The following is a 16,448-nucleotide window of genomic DNA, read 5'->3' as shown; positions in this document are numbered from 1 at the left end:
GGAATACATGCAGTAACACTTCATTTTTACTGTCCATCCAATCGATCTGTATTTTAAAGTTGGAGGAATCAAGAAACACAAAATGGGAAAATGACTGACCCAGAGTCACCAAGAAGTCTGTGGCAATTATTAACAGAACCTAGCTAGGAATTGGTTTTATCTTGATGAAAAGTGACCCACACAGACTGGGGAACAGAGAAACCCAAAGCAGTGAAACAGAGGTGGGATATGACACGGAAAAGTAACAAAACACTACATGTGATTTAACTACATTACCACAACACACTCAATCTTCTCCTTAAAGATTGGGCAGGATGCCCAATGCAGGATTGGGCCCTTTTGAATAACATGTTAGCTGTGTAAGATCTGTGTTTTTGAAACCAGTTCTTCTGAAGTCATCCAAAACCAACCAAATACTGACAAAGTAACAACTGCTGCACTGTTTGTCTTCACGATGACTCTTCAGCTCAAAGTGAGGGCATAAGGTTGCTGTTGCTACCTAACACCTTTTGCTTTTTACTTAATTTTCAAAATGTCCCTTCTCATCAATGCCACAGCACTGTGTAAAAGGTTATTTGAGGAGATAGAAGAGAGCAACACACTAGCTGTCATTCCTTCCTTCCTGTTCTATGGTAAGGAGCATGCTGATGATATCAGGAACTGAAAATTTTCCCTTTTGGTAGATTAATCTATTGGAGAGCTTTATAGTAGACCAAAAGAATGAGCAAATGTTGTACTTGCCAGTCTAACTCATTAAGAAATGTTCTCCATGTAATCATAATGCAGGAATAAGAAGGTTTGCAATGCTTTTAGAGTGTAAAAATCAAGCATTTACACATTTTAATTGTTTTCATAATAAAAAGGCAATATTACAAATATTTTTGAAAGATGAGGATTCTTTCATGTGTTGAGAGACTTTGGCTACTGTCATTCCTGTGTATGACACGCAGCCACACAGTGCCATCTAGTGTTCTGTGGCCATACAGGGAATAACGTTGAGAGCTTTGAAAGGATACTGCAAATTATTTCACAATAATAAACACGGATCAGTTTTGTTTTTCATAAATACAGTACTATGTCATAAAACAATCACATCTAATAGTTGACAAGGCAGATACTATTCTGAACTACCATTCTCTTTTTTTTTTTTTTTTGAGTAGCACTGAGGAAATTATTACAAGAAGGCAAAAGAATATCTGACTACAAAGTAGGCATCACTTAACTGTCATCAGTATGAGCTATAATCGCATTTAGAGCATATAGTATATTGCAGAGTCACATATTGTACCAGCATTTAGAAGAAGTTTGATTGGGTGTACCATGAAGAAAGAGATGAGAGGAGAGGGAGAAAGAGTGAACAACTAATTAAAATGATGCCTTGCTTTAAGGGCAAATATTCAGTCCTTCGGGCTGAAATATGCACAGCACATGGCCAGTTAATTTCGGACACAGTTATCCAAAATTACACAATACTGATCTCATATTGCTCTGTTGCTCACAGGATCAGACCTAATTTTCTGCTGCCTCAGCATTCAAATTGTCCTTTTAGTTTTTGGATCAAAACTAAAACCCTCCAAGCAATAGCCTAATTTGTAAGTATCAGTCAAAACCTCCACTGCCTACTTACAAAGTAAATGGTACTTGGGTTAGAAGTAATTCTGCTGCACTGGAGCATACAGGAAAAACAAAGGGATCTCAGTGCTACAAAATTCTACTGTAAAATATCATGTGGATTGGCTGCATCTCAATAATACCTTGTAAGGTTTAGGAAGTCCCTGTGCTGTTGCAGAGACACAAAGGGAACAGAATCCGATTAGCTTTTCCATGCAGCGTATAAGCTCCCTTTCAGAGTCAGATCCTGAGTTTGTATGTGGCCCGAACCATTGTGCTTTTAATCAAAATTCAGAAGAAAATAATTGGCTCTGTTTATTGACTATCATGGAGACCAAAATGTTTCCAGCAAGCAAAACAGCCCAAGGGAGGGCTTGAACAGAGGGAGCAGGATGGTCTTAGATCAGTTTTGGCCAGTTATAAAGCTGCACCTTGAGGTTGTAGTTACCTGAAACGGTGTGACACAATCTGGAGGCTTGCTGCTAATGAAATGAGAAGATCCTTCTTCCATTCTTTTTCCCTTAGAGGCTCTGGCACTCATTACACCCCTCTGTGACTTGACTCAGCTCAATAACCTGAAAGAAAATTATTCATTGTTTCCACTTGAATAATAAGCTGAGACTGTTTATGAAAAGATATGATGTGCGTGTATGGAGTGGGTGTAAGAGAAGGAATCAGAATCAGGCAGCCCAGAATAGGGTGAATACAAGGGAGGACCAAGACATTCCCCTTTTGCTGTGCAGTTGTAAAAAAAAAAAAAAAATCTAACCAGATACGAACATTTGGATTTCTAGCACTTTTAGCTTTTCATCTTAACTTTCAGTCTATTTGGTTGCTGTAAGGTTGTTTTTCATCCCCTTCCCCAACAAGGGAAGAATTCCACACTTTGACTTTGTGTCTTATGCACTCATCCCTCTGACAAATGGGGGCACGCTGCATACAGTGCATGGGGCAGAATTAGGCCTGTGTTTTTTATGTTTCTGTCACTAGTATTTCTTCTGGCATGCTGGGCCGTCTGCTGGTTTTTTCCCTTGAAATATTTTATAAAGCCACTACGAGATCTCTCCAGCTGCCCAGCTACATTATTTATTTAGATATGTAATATGTGCCTTCATAAAGATCCAAGCACTTATTCTAGTCCAAATGTACAAACATTGACATATGTTAATGATCATATCATGTATTGCAAAATGGCATGGCTGAGCATATGGGGATTATGGGTACACCGGAGAAAGAGCTGTGGTAACACAGTGTACAGGTTTCTACCCATATACATACTCTCTGAAAACCAAAAGAAGCATAAATGCAATTACTCATTCAGTGCACAGTTTTAAAACAGTTTGTAAAGAATATACATCTATATTTTGCCCCAGATGAAGCAGGTATAGCACCAGCTGAATCATTTTTGTCCACGCTGTTCTGGAAATCATCTAGTGACATCTTGTACACTACTCAGACAGTTTGTCCAAAAATGGATGGGAGTCCTCCTATCAACTCTAGTGGGCAACCTAATAAATGTCAAGAGGTTTACTTGGAAATAAATGGGGAAAACAATCTGATAACTATTTGACCAAATTAATGCTGTGTCTATTTTTGTTTCTAGGATTTTCTTGATTTGCTTGGATAGAAACAAAATAAGAATAAACACAAGTGGAAACTGTTCTTGTGAGACACGGTCTTCACTAAAGAGCTGAATAACCATTTAATCTTGGACCTAAAGACAACCTTCATATCAAACAGGTAAACAGAGTTGTTTGGCTAGCAAATCAAAATACTTCTGCTTAAAATGAATGAAAAAAAGTTAGATTTTAACAGCCTAACAGAAATGGCTGAGATTTAAACTCAGACTAGATTCTTTTAGCTCTGCTTCTGTAAGATAAAAATATCTTTTACTTTCTGAGCCTTTTCTTTCATTTATTTGATCATGAAGAGAAGATACTGTAGATTTATGTGTTGTTTGTACTGGAGAGCACAGCTGGTTTAGCTTTTCTGTCAGACCCCCAGGATCCTGTCTTTATAATGACTTTTTTAAACGCACAGTGGGTTTGCCTAAGCAAATTTAATTTGTATTACATCTGGATCCAAAGGAAAGGAAAAAAAAAAAAAGAACAAAACCCACCAAAACCCCCTCTCCAGCGCCACCTTTAGAAGAGAGTGGATTTGATTTTAAATAGTGTAAAAAAGTCCTTTAGTCTAGTATGGGTAAAAAATCAGTTAAAAAAAGTTGGCCCTCTCACGTAGGCTATTTAAATATATAATAGCAAGCCAAAGGTATGCATTGCCCTTATCAACAACAAGAACAAAGTAAATAAAAAACGCATATTGTTAAATAGCAAACTGCAGGAGCTTATTTCCATGAAAAATTAATTTGGGGAAAGAAGAAAGAGAAAGCAAGGTGACAAAACTAATTCTAATAAATCCAGATGAATTCAAAGAAATAGAAGATGAAAACAGGAAGGCTTAGGGGCAAAATGAAGAAGAATTAGGAGATGTAAAGAAAAATAATTACGTAAACCAGAAGAAGCGAACTTGTGAAAGAATCCCACAGACAGATGGAGTATCAGAGGCAAAAAGAACATGAGAAGGGAATGGCATGCAGTTAAGAGTGGTTTCTGGGCAGCACTAAGCAACAAGATGGCTGGCTGTGAGGTAACTGCTCTTAAAACTGGAAAAAAAATAAACAAAGAAAATTATGATAGAGACTGAACCAGTTTTGGAAAAAAATTAATCTATTTAACTGTAACAAGTCATCAGCAGAAAAATGTATTCACCTACTTCTGAAAGAATTGAAGAATGAAGTGGTTGTGTCTGTTAATAAAATCAGCTATTATGAGAAAAGGCTGGAAGAAACAAAATATTGCTGTTACCATGAAACAGGTATTAGAACAGTTTATAACTAGGAGGATATGCTTCTGTGTCAGGTAAATTCATTGATTAAAATAATAAAATGAAAAACCATAAAATGATACAAAAGTCCTGATGAAACTTGGATTTAAAAAAAGCAGGAAAATCATATCTCCAGGCTACTTTGGGAGAGTGACAAAATAGGACAAAGTGTAACTAGCAGACACATCTGATTTGGATTTTTATGAAGCCTTCGACAACAGGCCAGGCAATACACATAAAACACATCTAGGTTTAATCTGGACAGTCTAGGTTTCAGAATATTCTGTCAGGTTTCAGTGAAAAACAGATAAAAGTACAATTGTGAGAGAAAGGTATTGACTACTTGTGTTAGCAACAGGAGAGAAGAGAAACATTATAATTAACCTTTGAATTGGAGGGTGCCGTTGCCTCCAAACATTCCTGTCCCCAGAGAACAAAACAAAGCAACAAATCAGCCAGGATCCTTGCTCTGTCCTTCTACTGTGGAAATAAAGGTATCAGATATGTCCTATCCTGCCCACACATAACAATTTGTGCTGGACACCAGATTTAGTTCACAATGCCCTCACGAGTGCTTGGATTCAGATGGACACGACTTTAAATAGTGATGGAATGAGAGAGAAGTTAAAAAATTATTAAGAAGGGGGAAAACAACAACTACTCAAATCCTACCTTACTTTGAATAATACTGAATATTTACTATTATTTTTTTTCTTGACAATTCATTTTTAAAAGTATTACAACAGCAGAAAGGAAGAATAAAATTTATTTGAAAAATATGGGCACTTAATTCAGAGCTTGCTGAAGTCAGGGAAGGACTTCCAATGGCTTTAATGGGCTTTGGCTCAAGCCCTTGTAGTGTAGGAAAGAAAACAATATAAACTGAAGTGGGATTTATATCCCTACTATAAATAATGTATGTAATCTCAATTACTGGAGACAGTATTTGTATATATCTAATTTATCATTATTAAAGTGAGATTATGGCAGCTTTATGTGAGACAGAGGCAAATCTGAGTCATTAATGAAAACAGTTCATTTACATTACCCACTATAACTATTCAGGCACTTTCATTCTTCATGTTTAAAATCTCAATCTTGCCCCCCTGTGGCCCATAGGAATATAGCACATGTGCATAGCATAAATTCATCTGAAACTAGACTAAAAATTAAAGAGCATGTATAATCCTTTTTGGTTTGTCATTTTTCCTTCAAATCTGAAATACAAATGTCAAATAGTCAAGGCACAAATAAAACCTAGAGGGACATTTGCTCTTCAACCTATGCTTAGTATTAGCACTTGCTAAAACTGACAGCACCAAAGAAACAAACTTGGAAGACTTTTGCAGAATGTTTCACTCATTCCCTCTCACTAAGGATAGTTACAGAAGGTAGCTGTTCCTGCAGCATGATAATGGGTACAGTTGAGCTCAATTACTTTCGTTCCAGTGGGCATCCCAGTTATTATTTGTAAGAATGGGCTTTGTCCTGCAGAACCACCCATAATTCTGCCCTCAGAGGTGAATTTGGCCCAGCAGCTCAGGAGAGAGTTCTACAGCCATATTGATCTGTCCCTGCTGTCAAGTATCAAAACGAAATTTGAAAATAAACCAGCTTCAGATATCTATATGGTCTTTAAGATAGAAAATAGCTGCTTTGATGTACTAGCAAAGGCTCATGCATCATCACCACCACCATCATTAAAATAGCTACCCCGGGTTCTGGATGGCAATGCAAATCCATGGCTACAGACCTTAAAAGACAATTCCAGAGAAAAGAATACCCTCTCCCTTAAGCAAAAGAAACTGGCAAATAAGATGCTTGCAGGTAATATGCCTGAAAATAGACAATAACACTACAAATGACCACCCCAATAATTTTAGCAAAAAACCCAACCCACTCCATCTATGTACATGGGGAAACAAAACCAACCACATGTGATATATTATTCCTTTAAAGACTAATTTGATGATATAATAATATTTGTGTCATCTCTCTTACTTCAGCACTCTCTGCCTTCTCTGTGAAAAAATAATTTCTCTTCAGACTAATCCATGCGGGTTTAGTAAAAAGAGCTTCCAACCTGGTGCATTGTGTCCCTCAGAAAAATGTTCCACAGGATTGCCAGATTCCTTCTTATCAAGAACAAGAGAACCAACCATTAATTTTAAAAAGGTCATGTCATCAACTGTGACATGCACACAGCCTGACTGGGTTCACTCTGTTTCTTCTTACAGCAGCTGGATGCACAGTTACCAAAACTTACATTTTGTATTTTTCACTGTATATTTTCTGAGAAAGAATTATTCCTTCCTAACAACTTCTTACTACTAATTTGACATATTTATTATTCAGAAAGACTGATAAACTACAGCCCCTTATTTTATCAATTAAACAGGCAAAGCAACAACGCAAGCTCCTAAGCTCCCCATTTGCCTTCTCTTTCCCCGAGCTGTTAACCAAACTGGTTCACTCTCAGCAGCCATCTGATCCTTTTGCTCTCCTGAAACTACCAACAAAAAGGAAATTAATGCCAACTGTGGAGGTGATTTTGTATTGACACTTTTCCAATAGAATCCAGACTTAGACCACCAATGTGCTTCACAGGGGACATCTCCCCCATCATCAGATGGTTGTAATTTTCCAACAGCAACTGTCCTGGGATGCATTCAAAATAGTAACAAAAGCTAAGAAAGATTCTTTATTTCATTATAAATTTTTACACCACTGATTCTTCAAGCTGGTGTTGTATTTCTAAGTATACCAATATAAAACATCCTACTTAAAATTGTTACATCAGTACAAATATAAACTATAAATAAAATCTAATCAACCTATCCAATATAAATTGATATTGCTTTATAAATTATGTTAACGTGCTGTACTTCCATCTACAGTATAGTTAGTTAATATTTCCTTTCATCCCACCAGCCAAAAGGCTAATCCTCACAGCAGCTGTTATTACTCCTGTACAGAATGAATGTGAATTTAACCTCTCCTGGATATAGCCCAATAAATTCTGTTGTTTTTCTAAGCACTTTTGTGAATTAAAATGGATGTTGGCTTGCCATCCAAATTCATGAACAGGTCTGAAGTGGCTTTTAGGCAAGTCGCCAAGTAACTTCCCAATTCCCTTATAGGGTATAGCTCTCACTCCAGAGATCTTCCAAGCAAGAATTGAAAAACAACATCTTCTCCCTTTCCTCAAAATTATTTTTCATTTTCTTAGCATTATTTAAACAAGTTATGCACAAAATTACATTAAAATAATATTAAGGGTTCGTTTGCACTCTTCAATTCTCAATGATTTCAACTTAATTGTACCAATAGAAATATGAGAAGAATATGCCCTCCTGCTACCTTTCTGACAATGCAAAGGCCAGGATATTGAAAAGCTTGAACATAAAATTCAACCCAGTACACATGTTTGGATATTGAATAAGGCTCAGGAAAACAGGAATACTTCCTAGTACAACGAAGATCTATTATTGGAAACAAATATATTGTTCAGCTGATGGTTAACTTTATTCTAATGAAAACCAATATATGCTATAAAGCCTTCTTTTCTCCAAGACATCTATCCCCATTTTCAAAAGTAACATAATTTAGACTTTGATTTGGCAAAGCAATGAACAACCCACTAAAATTTAAAACAATCGGAAATCTACAGAATTTAAGCACATTACTTGTGTTCCCATGGCTTCCCTCCTGGAGATGAAGTATTTCCTGTTTCGACAGGAAGTCATCAGCCAGCTTGCATCAATGAGTGGCTTTGAACATTTTAAAATTCGAAGCATTCAGAGCCCCTGTACAGAGACTTGCCTGCTGATAATAGGTTTTCTTTCTGTTTCACACACCCCTAACCACAGTCTGTAAGGCTGAAATTCACAATAGAAAATATAGACCAGCTAGAGAAAATAAACTTCAAGTAATAATAAACATTCATCCCCTTGAAACTGACTCAGTTATAAGAAGTCAGTTATTGTTTCAATGAAATAACATCCCCGTTTCAACAGCATGCCCCCTCTTCACAGCCATTCGATCTGATCTGCTCTATCTATTGGACATAAAATTTAATTTTGGTTTTATGCTTGAATAGAGTTATTTATTTTCCCTCCTTTGCAAAAATGTTAGAGCTCCCTGACCATGAGAAAGTTCATCACCACCAATGGAAGTGACTGATTTTACCAGAGCGAGGAAGCCAGTGCACTATACAGGCACAGGTACTCCTCAGGTAGTACTTTCAGGCACGAACACTTGCTGTATCCTTTGGAGTTCCCCCAAATTATGGGCCAGAGAGAAATCCGCCGCCTGACAACACCGCCGTCCACTGTCCTTTCAGTCACCACGCAAGCGCCGAATTAGCGGAGCCACACGAGGTTTTTAACTTTGTACAAATTACGGCAGTATTTCTCCCTCTCAGGTAGACTGCCCAAGGACTAGGGCAGGTAGCCGCCTGCCCTGCCGGCTGACCGGCCGGAGGGGCATCAGACAGGCAGCTGCTGATAAAGCGTACCCAACCTACCGCCTCGCACCTTTCCTAATCTCTGAGCAGCTGCACTTTACCGGCGGTTTAACCGCGGCGGTGCACACGGTGGCCTCAATTCCTCTTTTTTCCTACTACTCTGTCTCCCCACTAAGCAAGGAAACCTGCCAGCCTGGAGCCTTGCCTCCGTCCCCTTCCCGGCTGAGGAAGCCGGCCGCCACCCTCTCCTCCCGCCGCGTCCCTCCCGCCCTGCTCCCGCTCCTGCTCCCGCCGCCGGCGTTGTCCCTGCTCTGACAGGAACAGGAGAACGGGTTCGCACCCTAACCTGACCCTCACCTCCACCTCAGCAGCGTTTTAATAACACAAACGCACTGGGAGCGGTTTCTTGCCATTTCCCTCAGGGAAAAGGCCCGGGGGACCGCGTTTCTTTCTCACTGAGGCGGGCTCACGGCCCCGGGGCGCCGCTCCCCCCGCGGCGCCGCTCTCACAGGCCGCTGGGGCGAAGGGAGACTCCATTTCCCAGCGTGCCTCGAGGGGCCATCCGGCGCAGGCCGGGAAGGGGCGTGCGTAAGATGGCGGCGCTCGGGGCGTGGGGCTCGGCGGCGGGGCCCGCGCGGCTGGCGCGCGCGGCGCGAGGGCTGTGGGGCTGGCGCGCGCGGCGGGGGCTCGGGCAGGAGGCGGGGACCGCGGACGGTACGTGCGAGGGGCGCGGAGGGGGTCCCCCCGCCCGCCTCGCCTCACGGACTGCGAGCGCCCGTATAGCCGCCCGCCCCCTTCGCGGTGGGCGCCTGCAGTCCCCGGGGCGAGGGGGGGGGGAAGCGGGACGGGGTGGGTGTGCCGGGGGGGGCGGGAGGAGGCGTGGGGGGGGGGCGATGGCGGGAGGAGGCGTGGGGGGGGGCGATGGCGGGAGGAGGCGTGGGGGGGGGGCGATGGCGGGAGGAGGCGTGGGGGGGGCGAGGGCGGGAGGAGGCGTGGGGGGGGCGAGGGCGGGAGGAGGCGTGGGGGGGGACGAGGGCGGGAGGAGGCGTGGGGGGGGGGGGCGATGGCGGGAGGAGGCGTGGGGGGGGGGGCGATGGCGGGAGGAGGCGTGGGGGGGGCGAGGGCGGGAGGAGGCGTGGGGGGGGGCGAGGGCGGGAGGAGGCGTGGGGGGGGCGAGGGCGGGAGGAGGCGTGGGGGGGGACGAGGGCGGGAGGAGGCGTGGGGGGGGGGGGGCGATGGCGGGAGGAGGCGTGGGGGGGGGGGCGATGGCGGGAGGAGGCGTGGGGGGGGCGAGGGCGGGAGGAGGTGTCGGGGGGGACGAGGGCGGGAGGAGGCGTGGGGGGGGGGCGAGGGCGGGAGGAGGCGTGGGGGGGGGCGAGGGCGGGAGGAGGCGTGGGGGGGGGGGGCGAGGGGGGAGCCGAGGGCGGGAGGAGGCGTGGGGGGGGGGCGAGGGCGGGAGGAGGCGTGGGGGGGGCGAGGGCGGGAGGAGGCGTGGGGGGGGGGCGAGGGCGGGAGGAGGTGTCGGGGGGGGGGGCGAGGGCGGGAGGAGGCGTGGGGGGGCTGCAGCGGGGCCTTGGCGTGAGGGGAGGGGGCGGCGCGGCCGTCTCCTCCCCCCGCCCCGCCCCGCCCCGCCAGCGGCTTCCCCGCCACCCGGGTTAACGGCGTGTGAAATCCTCCCGCAGAAGAAAAAGCCGCCAAGCCTTCCTTTGCGGATGAAGCGGTTCAGAATCTGCTCTACAAAATGACAGGGCTCAACCTGCAGAAGGTTTTTAGGCCGGTGAAAAAGGAGCTTAAACCGCCCAAGTACAAGCTGATGACCGAAGCTCAGCTGGAAGAGGTAGGCTGCTCTGCTGCGTTTTGAAATAAGTTTTGGTTTTAGCAAAAAGTCTGTAACGGTCCGTATTTCTGCTTCCTTTAATGCTGCTGTTGAAAACAGTTAGGTTTCTTTGCTTTGTTTCAGGTCATTTCCTAAATTAGTGTAAATCGGTGTTTCTTCACTTTAGTCATTTTTATTTACCCAATTTTTCTCGATTACTGTGGAAAATGGAAAGAAATTGGGTGCTTTTTTTCTTGAGTGACAGGTTCTCTTTATTATCCCCTTTCCTTATGTTTCCTAATTGTGTTAAATATCTTTATCTAGTATTTAAATTATAGCTCTGGGAATCCTTTGACTACTTTTTTTTTTTTTCCTGTTGTCTGATCATGGTCCAGGATGATGAAGGGACCTGACTTAAGCCAGTTCTTCTGAAACCACCATCACAGCTACATATAAACTGTTGATTGTGGCTTATGCTTTGGGTGAAATTTACTGTGGAAAAACACCTGAAACAAACTTGGTGTTTGTAGTAATATATGTAGATTTTAGTTTTGGAACTTCCTCCAGCAATTTGTCCAATTTACAGTAGTGGTATATTGTGCACAATGTAGTCCTGGAGATTGAATTAGTGTCTCACTTCTTCTCAACTGCAGAAGATAAAAAAGATTTTTAAAACTTCTCTCTAAATGAAGATACTTGTCCCAAAATTGTATGTTAGGTTTGCAATAGGATGATTTTTTTTTAATTGTAAAATTAAACTACTTTCCCCCCTGCCAAGGCCACAAGAAAAGCCATTGAGGAAGCTAAAGAAAAACTAATCATGCCCCCTGTTTTGAATGAACGAGAGCCAATTGATGATGTCTTAGCAGAAGACAAATTCCTTGAAGGAACTGAAACTACAAAATATGTGTTTACAGATTTAACTTACTCCATTCCACATCGTGTAAGTAACAAGTATTAATTTATTTTAAGAGTGTTTCACACTTAATTTCAAAATAAGATTTAGGTTTTAATAAAAGGTAGTTCTAGCAGTTTGCAAAAAGGTTGAGGAGTTGTAAAGTCAGTCTGGTATGAGGCAATACAAAGACATATATTTCTAAATGTTTGCTTCTAACTGATAATGATAAATTACATTCTAGTGCTCAAAAGCAAGCATGGGGGGGGAAGATGTTGGATAGTTAATTATTTTAAAAGCAGATGCTTGTGATATGCTAGGAGTGCTGAGTTCTTCCATACTTCCTAGAAGCTTTCTGTGGAATTTGATTACTTAGTGCTGTGCATAGCACACACCAAAAGATGGAGCTACTTCACAGTTGCGAAGATTTGGTGGAAAGCTGAGTAAATGATAAATGAATTCATGAGAAAGCTGTGAAGAAACAGTTGTCAAATAGAATTGTGGAGTATAGGGATAAAGATTCCTTTGTATAATGAAACATTTAGATTGTCGTAAGTACCTGTAATAAGAGGCTGGAACAATTCTTAAAAAATAGTTACGATTCTAAGAAGTCTCCACGGTTCAAACACACATATAGTGATGATCCTGTGAAGTGAATTGCCAGGTCTTCTATATATTGCTCCATCTCAAGCTCTCTCCAGGAACCTCCTATTTATTCTTCTGCCTCAATGTACTGGAAACTTCCTTGTCCCAACAAACTTTCCTATCTGCTGCCCTAAACCAAATATGCTTGTGAACAGATCTGAGTATATTGTTTTATTTGTTGTATTCTTTGTTTTGCACTTGCCCTTACTTGATTCTAGCACCTACCTCTGAAATAAAGTACAAGACACTTGCCTTCTTAATTTAATATGTGTTACTAAATGCGTAAAATCAGGCCAGCAGCAACATTAATGACTTTCTCTAGGTATCACTTACGTTATCTGTCAAAACTTCACAGAGCTGTAGCTTTTAGTGTAGGCACGTGCACAGTTACGTCATACAGTAAAATTAGGGTGCAAATGTAGCACTTAATTAGCAGTTATCAAGGGAGAAATGACAAATCTAGCACTTAGCAACGATCAATTAGAAACTGGTATTATTAGTGTGAGCTTAGGTATAGGAGGAGTTTGCCAAATAAGAATCTTTTTTACAATGGTTCTGGCTACAAAGAGAGAAGACTTGAGAGATAATGCTTTTTTTACCTTCTTTCCAGGAACGTTTCATCGTAGTTAGAGAACCAAATGGTGTTTTACGCAAAGCAACGTGGGAAGAACGGGACAGAATGATACAGATATTCTTCCCAAAAGAAGGGCGCAGAGTTATTCCCCCCAGTGGTGTTCAAGGATGAACACCTTGTGGTAGGATCTTCCTTGTTTTGAAAACTGCTCGTTTTTACTTAACTGTGCTCTGATAGTGCAACTGTGCTATAAGCCAATCTGCTTGTATGTTTTAAGCTGCTTGAATTCTGTTTTGAACTATTGCTTATCATTGTAACTTAGTTAAAATACTTATAATAAAGTTCCAGGTTAGGGCCAGGTAAATCCTAGGTAGGTGTCAATATGCTGTCGTACTAGAAATCCACATTTAATTCTTATGCATTGATGAAATTATATGCTCAATCTGAAAATGTGAACTGGTGTTTCAGAAACAAAAATCAAGAAACATTGTATTAATGTCATCAAGACAGTTACTGTACTTCTATCCATTTTGTCTTGCGATTAAGGGGATAATCACTGTAAGTGTTGCCCAGAACAGAAATGTTGTGGCTGCTGTTTTGATTTTGGAGAGTTGGAATGGCATGATACAGAGTCTATTCCTGAATCTGAACTGTTGTTTTAGACTGTGTTTCAGCAAGACCGTCATGAGGACATCCTTAACATGTGCATTGCTCAGTTTGAGCCAGATTCACCTGACTATATCAGAGTGAGTTCACTTTTCATTTTTCTAGTTAAAAATAGTATTAGTGAAGAACTTCAGGGTTTGTTTTGTAAACATAAGTATTATTTGGGGACCAAAGGTGGTGTTCATATGTGTTCTTTTTTTCCCCCATACAGATTACCTGTTATCCTGGTGATGAGTTTTTGGGTTTTTTTCTTGCAGAAAAGCGAAACAGGATTCTGCTTAAGTAACTTTGAACGTTATAGAATGAACTACAGATGCATAAAAATAGTCTTTATATAGGTATTTTTGGTATCAAACCAGAATTGATGATAATGCCCAAAAGTGGCCACAACCAGAATTGTGCTACTGAAGTCATGCTAACTGCTGTGTTAGGATTTGAAAGGACCAGGTAGATAACTGATGAAGTTAGGTAACTGAGCAGTGTACCTGAGAGCACTGTACACAAAGTATTATTTTTAACAAAGACCAGGTACAAAAATACGCTTCTAGCTGAAATACTTAAATTTAGTAACTGTAGTTAACTGGTGAGTATGTTAGTCTACACTTGCCTTTAAAATGTTTACTTGTCTTTAAGCTGTAATAGTTTCTCAAATCACTGAGAATGTAACTTCTATTAGGCAATTTTTCAAGTACCTTTCTTCAAAGTAAAATTTCACCTCTTTCCTCTAGCATTTTTCTCCTTAAAGAATAGATGACAGCTTGACAGCAGTGAAACGAAGGTTCAGAGCTTATGTCCCTCCCTCCCCAAATTTCCAGTACATAGCTAGTGTCTACCTTTCTCTTAACGTAAAGATGTCTATGCCTAAGTACTAATAACTAGGTTATCCCAGTGTTACCCTGAATTACAACATGTATAAAGCTTTAAGGTAGCATGGTTCAGCCTGTGGCTTACTCTGGTGCTTCAGGGAGGTCTGAAAATAGATTAAAAACTCTTAAGTGAGAGGTAGAGGGGAGAAACTGTCATCAAGCTCCAGTTATGCTAACGAAACAAACTTTTTCTGTGTGTAGGTTCATCATCGGACATATGATGACATTGAGAAACATGCCAAATACGATCTGCTCCGTTCAACAAGACACTTTGGAGGAATGGTATGGTATCTAGTAAACAGAAAGAAAACGGATGGCTTACTAATAGATATGATCCACAGAGACTTGTAAGTGGTGTTTGTCATTTATTAATTCTGCTTATCTAAACAAATAGAAAACAGCAGGTACCATTGTTTGAAAATAAAAACAGTATTTCTGTGAGATGTATAAGTTTTCATTTGCCTGAACTTTGAGGCTAGCTGTAACTTTTAGCTGTATAGATGCTGGATGGAAGCACCAACTACAGTCCATAAAGTTGTGGGGTATTAAACTAGGTTTCTGCAGAAATTAGCCTTTTGTGGTTGTTGGGTTTTTATTTTTGTTTCCCATGTAATAGTCAGTACACTTCCAGCTCTGGGCAGTGCTGATCTTAGAGCCTAACAATTCTATACTACTGAGCTCAATTTTGGCTTTTAAGATTGAGACACTCAGGTTTTGGAGCAATTCCTAAGTAGTTTTGGAACAGACACACTTTCATTTTGAATGGATGCATTTCTGTAAGATATGCTGCTAAACTTACTCAAAACTCTCTGAAGCAAACAATATTTAATTGTGCAAAATGTCACTAGAGCTAGAAGTTTGTATAATTAGAACTTCAAGTTCATTTCCTACTCTTGAAGTTGGAAACTTTCAACAGGTGGTCAGATCTTACTTTTAAACCTGAGGATATGAAGAAATACAGGGAAGTTCCAGTTTTGGAATCAAATTGTTAAAGGGAAAATTCAAATACCTGGACAACTTAAGTTACCAGAGTTTGGAACATCTTTACCTGCCACGCACCCACTTGTGGCTTATGCTTACATTTATGTAAAAAAACCTGTTCAACTTTTAAATTCAATTGAGGTCAAGGTGTCACAAGATTTCTAATACTACTTCTGTAAAACAAGCTAGTGACTGCAGTCAGTATTAGAATGTTTCTCTTCCTACTTGTTACTGGATAATTAGTTGTATTTTACAGAAGATTTCAGCTTTATTACTGCTGAACAGTACATCAAGCTTAAACTGCAGTATGGATAAATTTATATACCTGGTGCACCTTGGTGTTCGCATGCTTCTCGTCTTCCTTCTCACGAACAGGTTGCCGTTGCAATAGACAATGGGGTGTATACTCAGTGAAAGCCAAAGTTTATGAAAGCCTGTGGTGTGCAAAGTACACTTTCTCTAAATATGCTAAGTATTAAGAGAAACTAATTGCTACAAATGGGCCTTTATTTGTTTAGGCTGGATGATGCTACAAGCTTAATTACACTGTATCATATGCTTCATCCTGAATGTCAATCAGCAAAAGAAGCTAAAGAAGGGAAACTTCAAGGAGTTGATCTGATCAAGGTACGCTTTCCTACTTTAAGGCTAATTAACTACAGAAGAAAAAGCTTTTAAACAGCAGAAGCCTATTTAGTATTCTAAGTTTCTCCTTACCTTCAGAAGTAGATACTTGACTAGAACAGTTGTGCATGCCAGGTGGTTTTGGTGTTCTGTTTTGGGGTTTTTTTTGTAAACTATATATAGGTGCACCAGGATTTCAGTTGTAGCTGGTTGATCTACCACTGGAATGGTGAAATCTCATTATGCAGCTATGCTTTCAATTGTACATTAATCTCTCCCCTGCCATGTTTGCAGGTATTTGCGAAAACTGAATCGCAGAAAGAAGGCTATATACAACTGGCCCTCCAGGCTTATGAAGAAGCAATGGCTACTTCTACAGCTTCATGAAATAAACCTTAGTTCATCATAAGTTTTAAGTC

At 41.1% G+C, this 16,448-nt stretch overlaps 1 protein-coding gene across 1 annotated transcript; it reads left to right on the top strand.

The window, feature by feature from the left end:
- The first annotated feature begins 9,555 nt into the window (after nucleotides 1–9,555).
- On the top strand, nucleotides 9,556–16,440 carry MRPS22 (mitochondrial ribosomal protein S22). Its single transcript, XM_075716573.1, is given in 9 exon segments — nucleotides 9,556–9,676; nucleotides 10,645–10,799; nucleotides 11,557–11,721; nucleotides 12,929–13,039; nucleotides 13,041–13,073; nucleotides 13,555–13,638; nucleotides 14,626–14,771; nucleotides 15,924–16,032; nucleotides 16,324–16,440. Coding segments are annotated over 9 exon segments (1,017 nt in total). The 3' UTR covers nucleotides 16,417–16,440.
- The last annotated feature ends 8 nt before the right edge of the window (nucleotides 16,441–16,448 follow it).

This window comes from Pelecanus crispus, chromosome 9 (assembly GCF_030463565.1).
Source record: "Pelecanus crispus isolate bPelCri1 chromosome 9, bPelCri1.pri, whole genome shotgun sequence".
In the NCBI taxonomy this organism is placed as follows: domain Eukaryota; kingdom Metazoa; phylum Chordata; class Aves; order Pelecaniformes; family Pelecanidae; genus Pelecanus; species Pelecanus crispus.
This window is presented reverse-complemented; position numbering and strand designations above follow the sequence as displayed.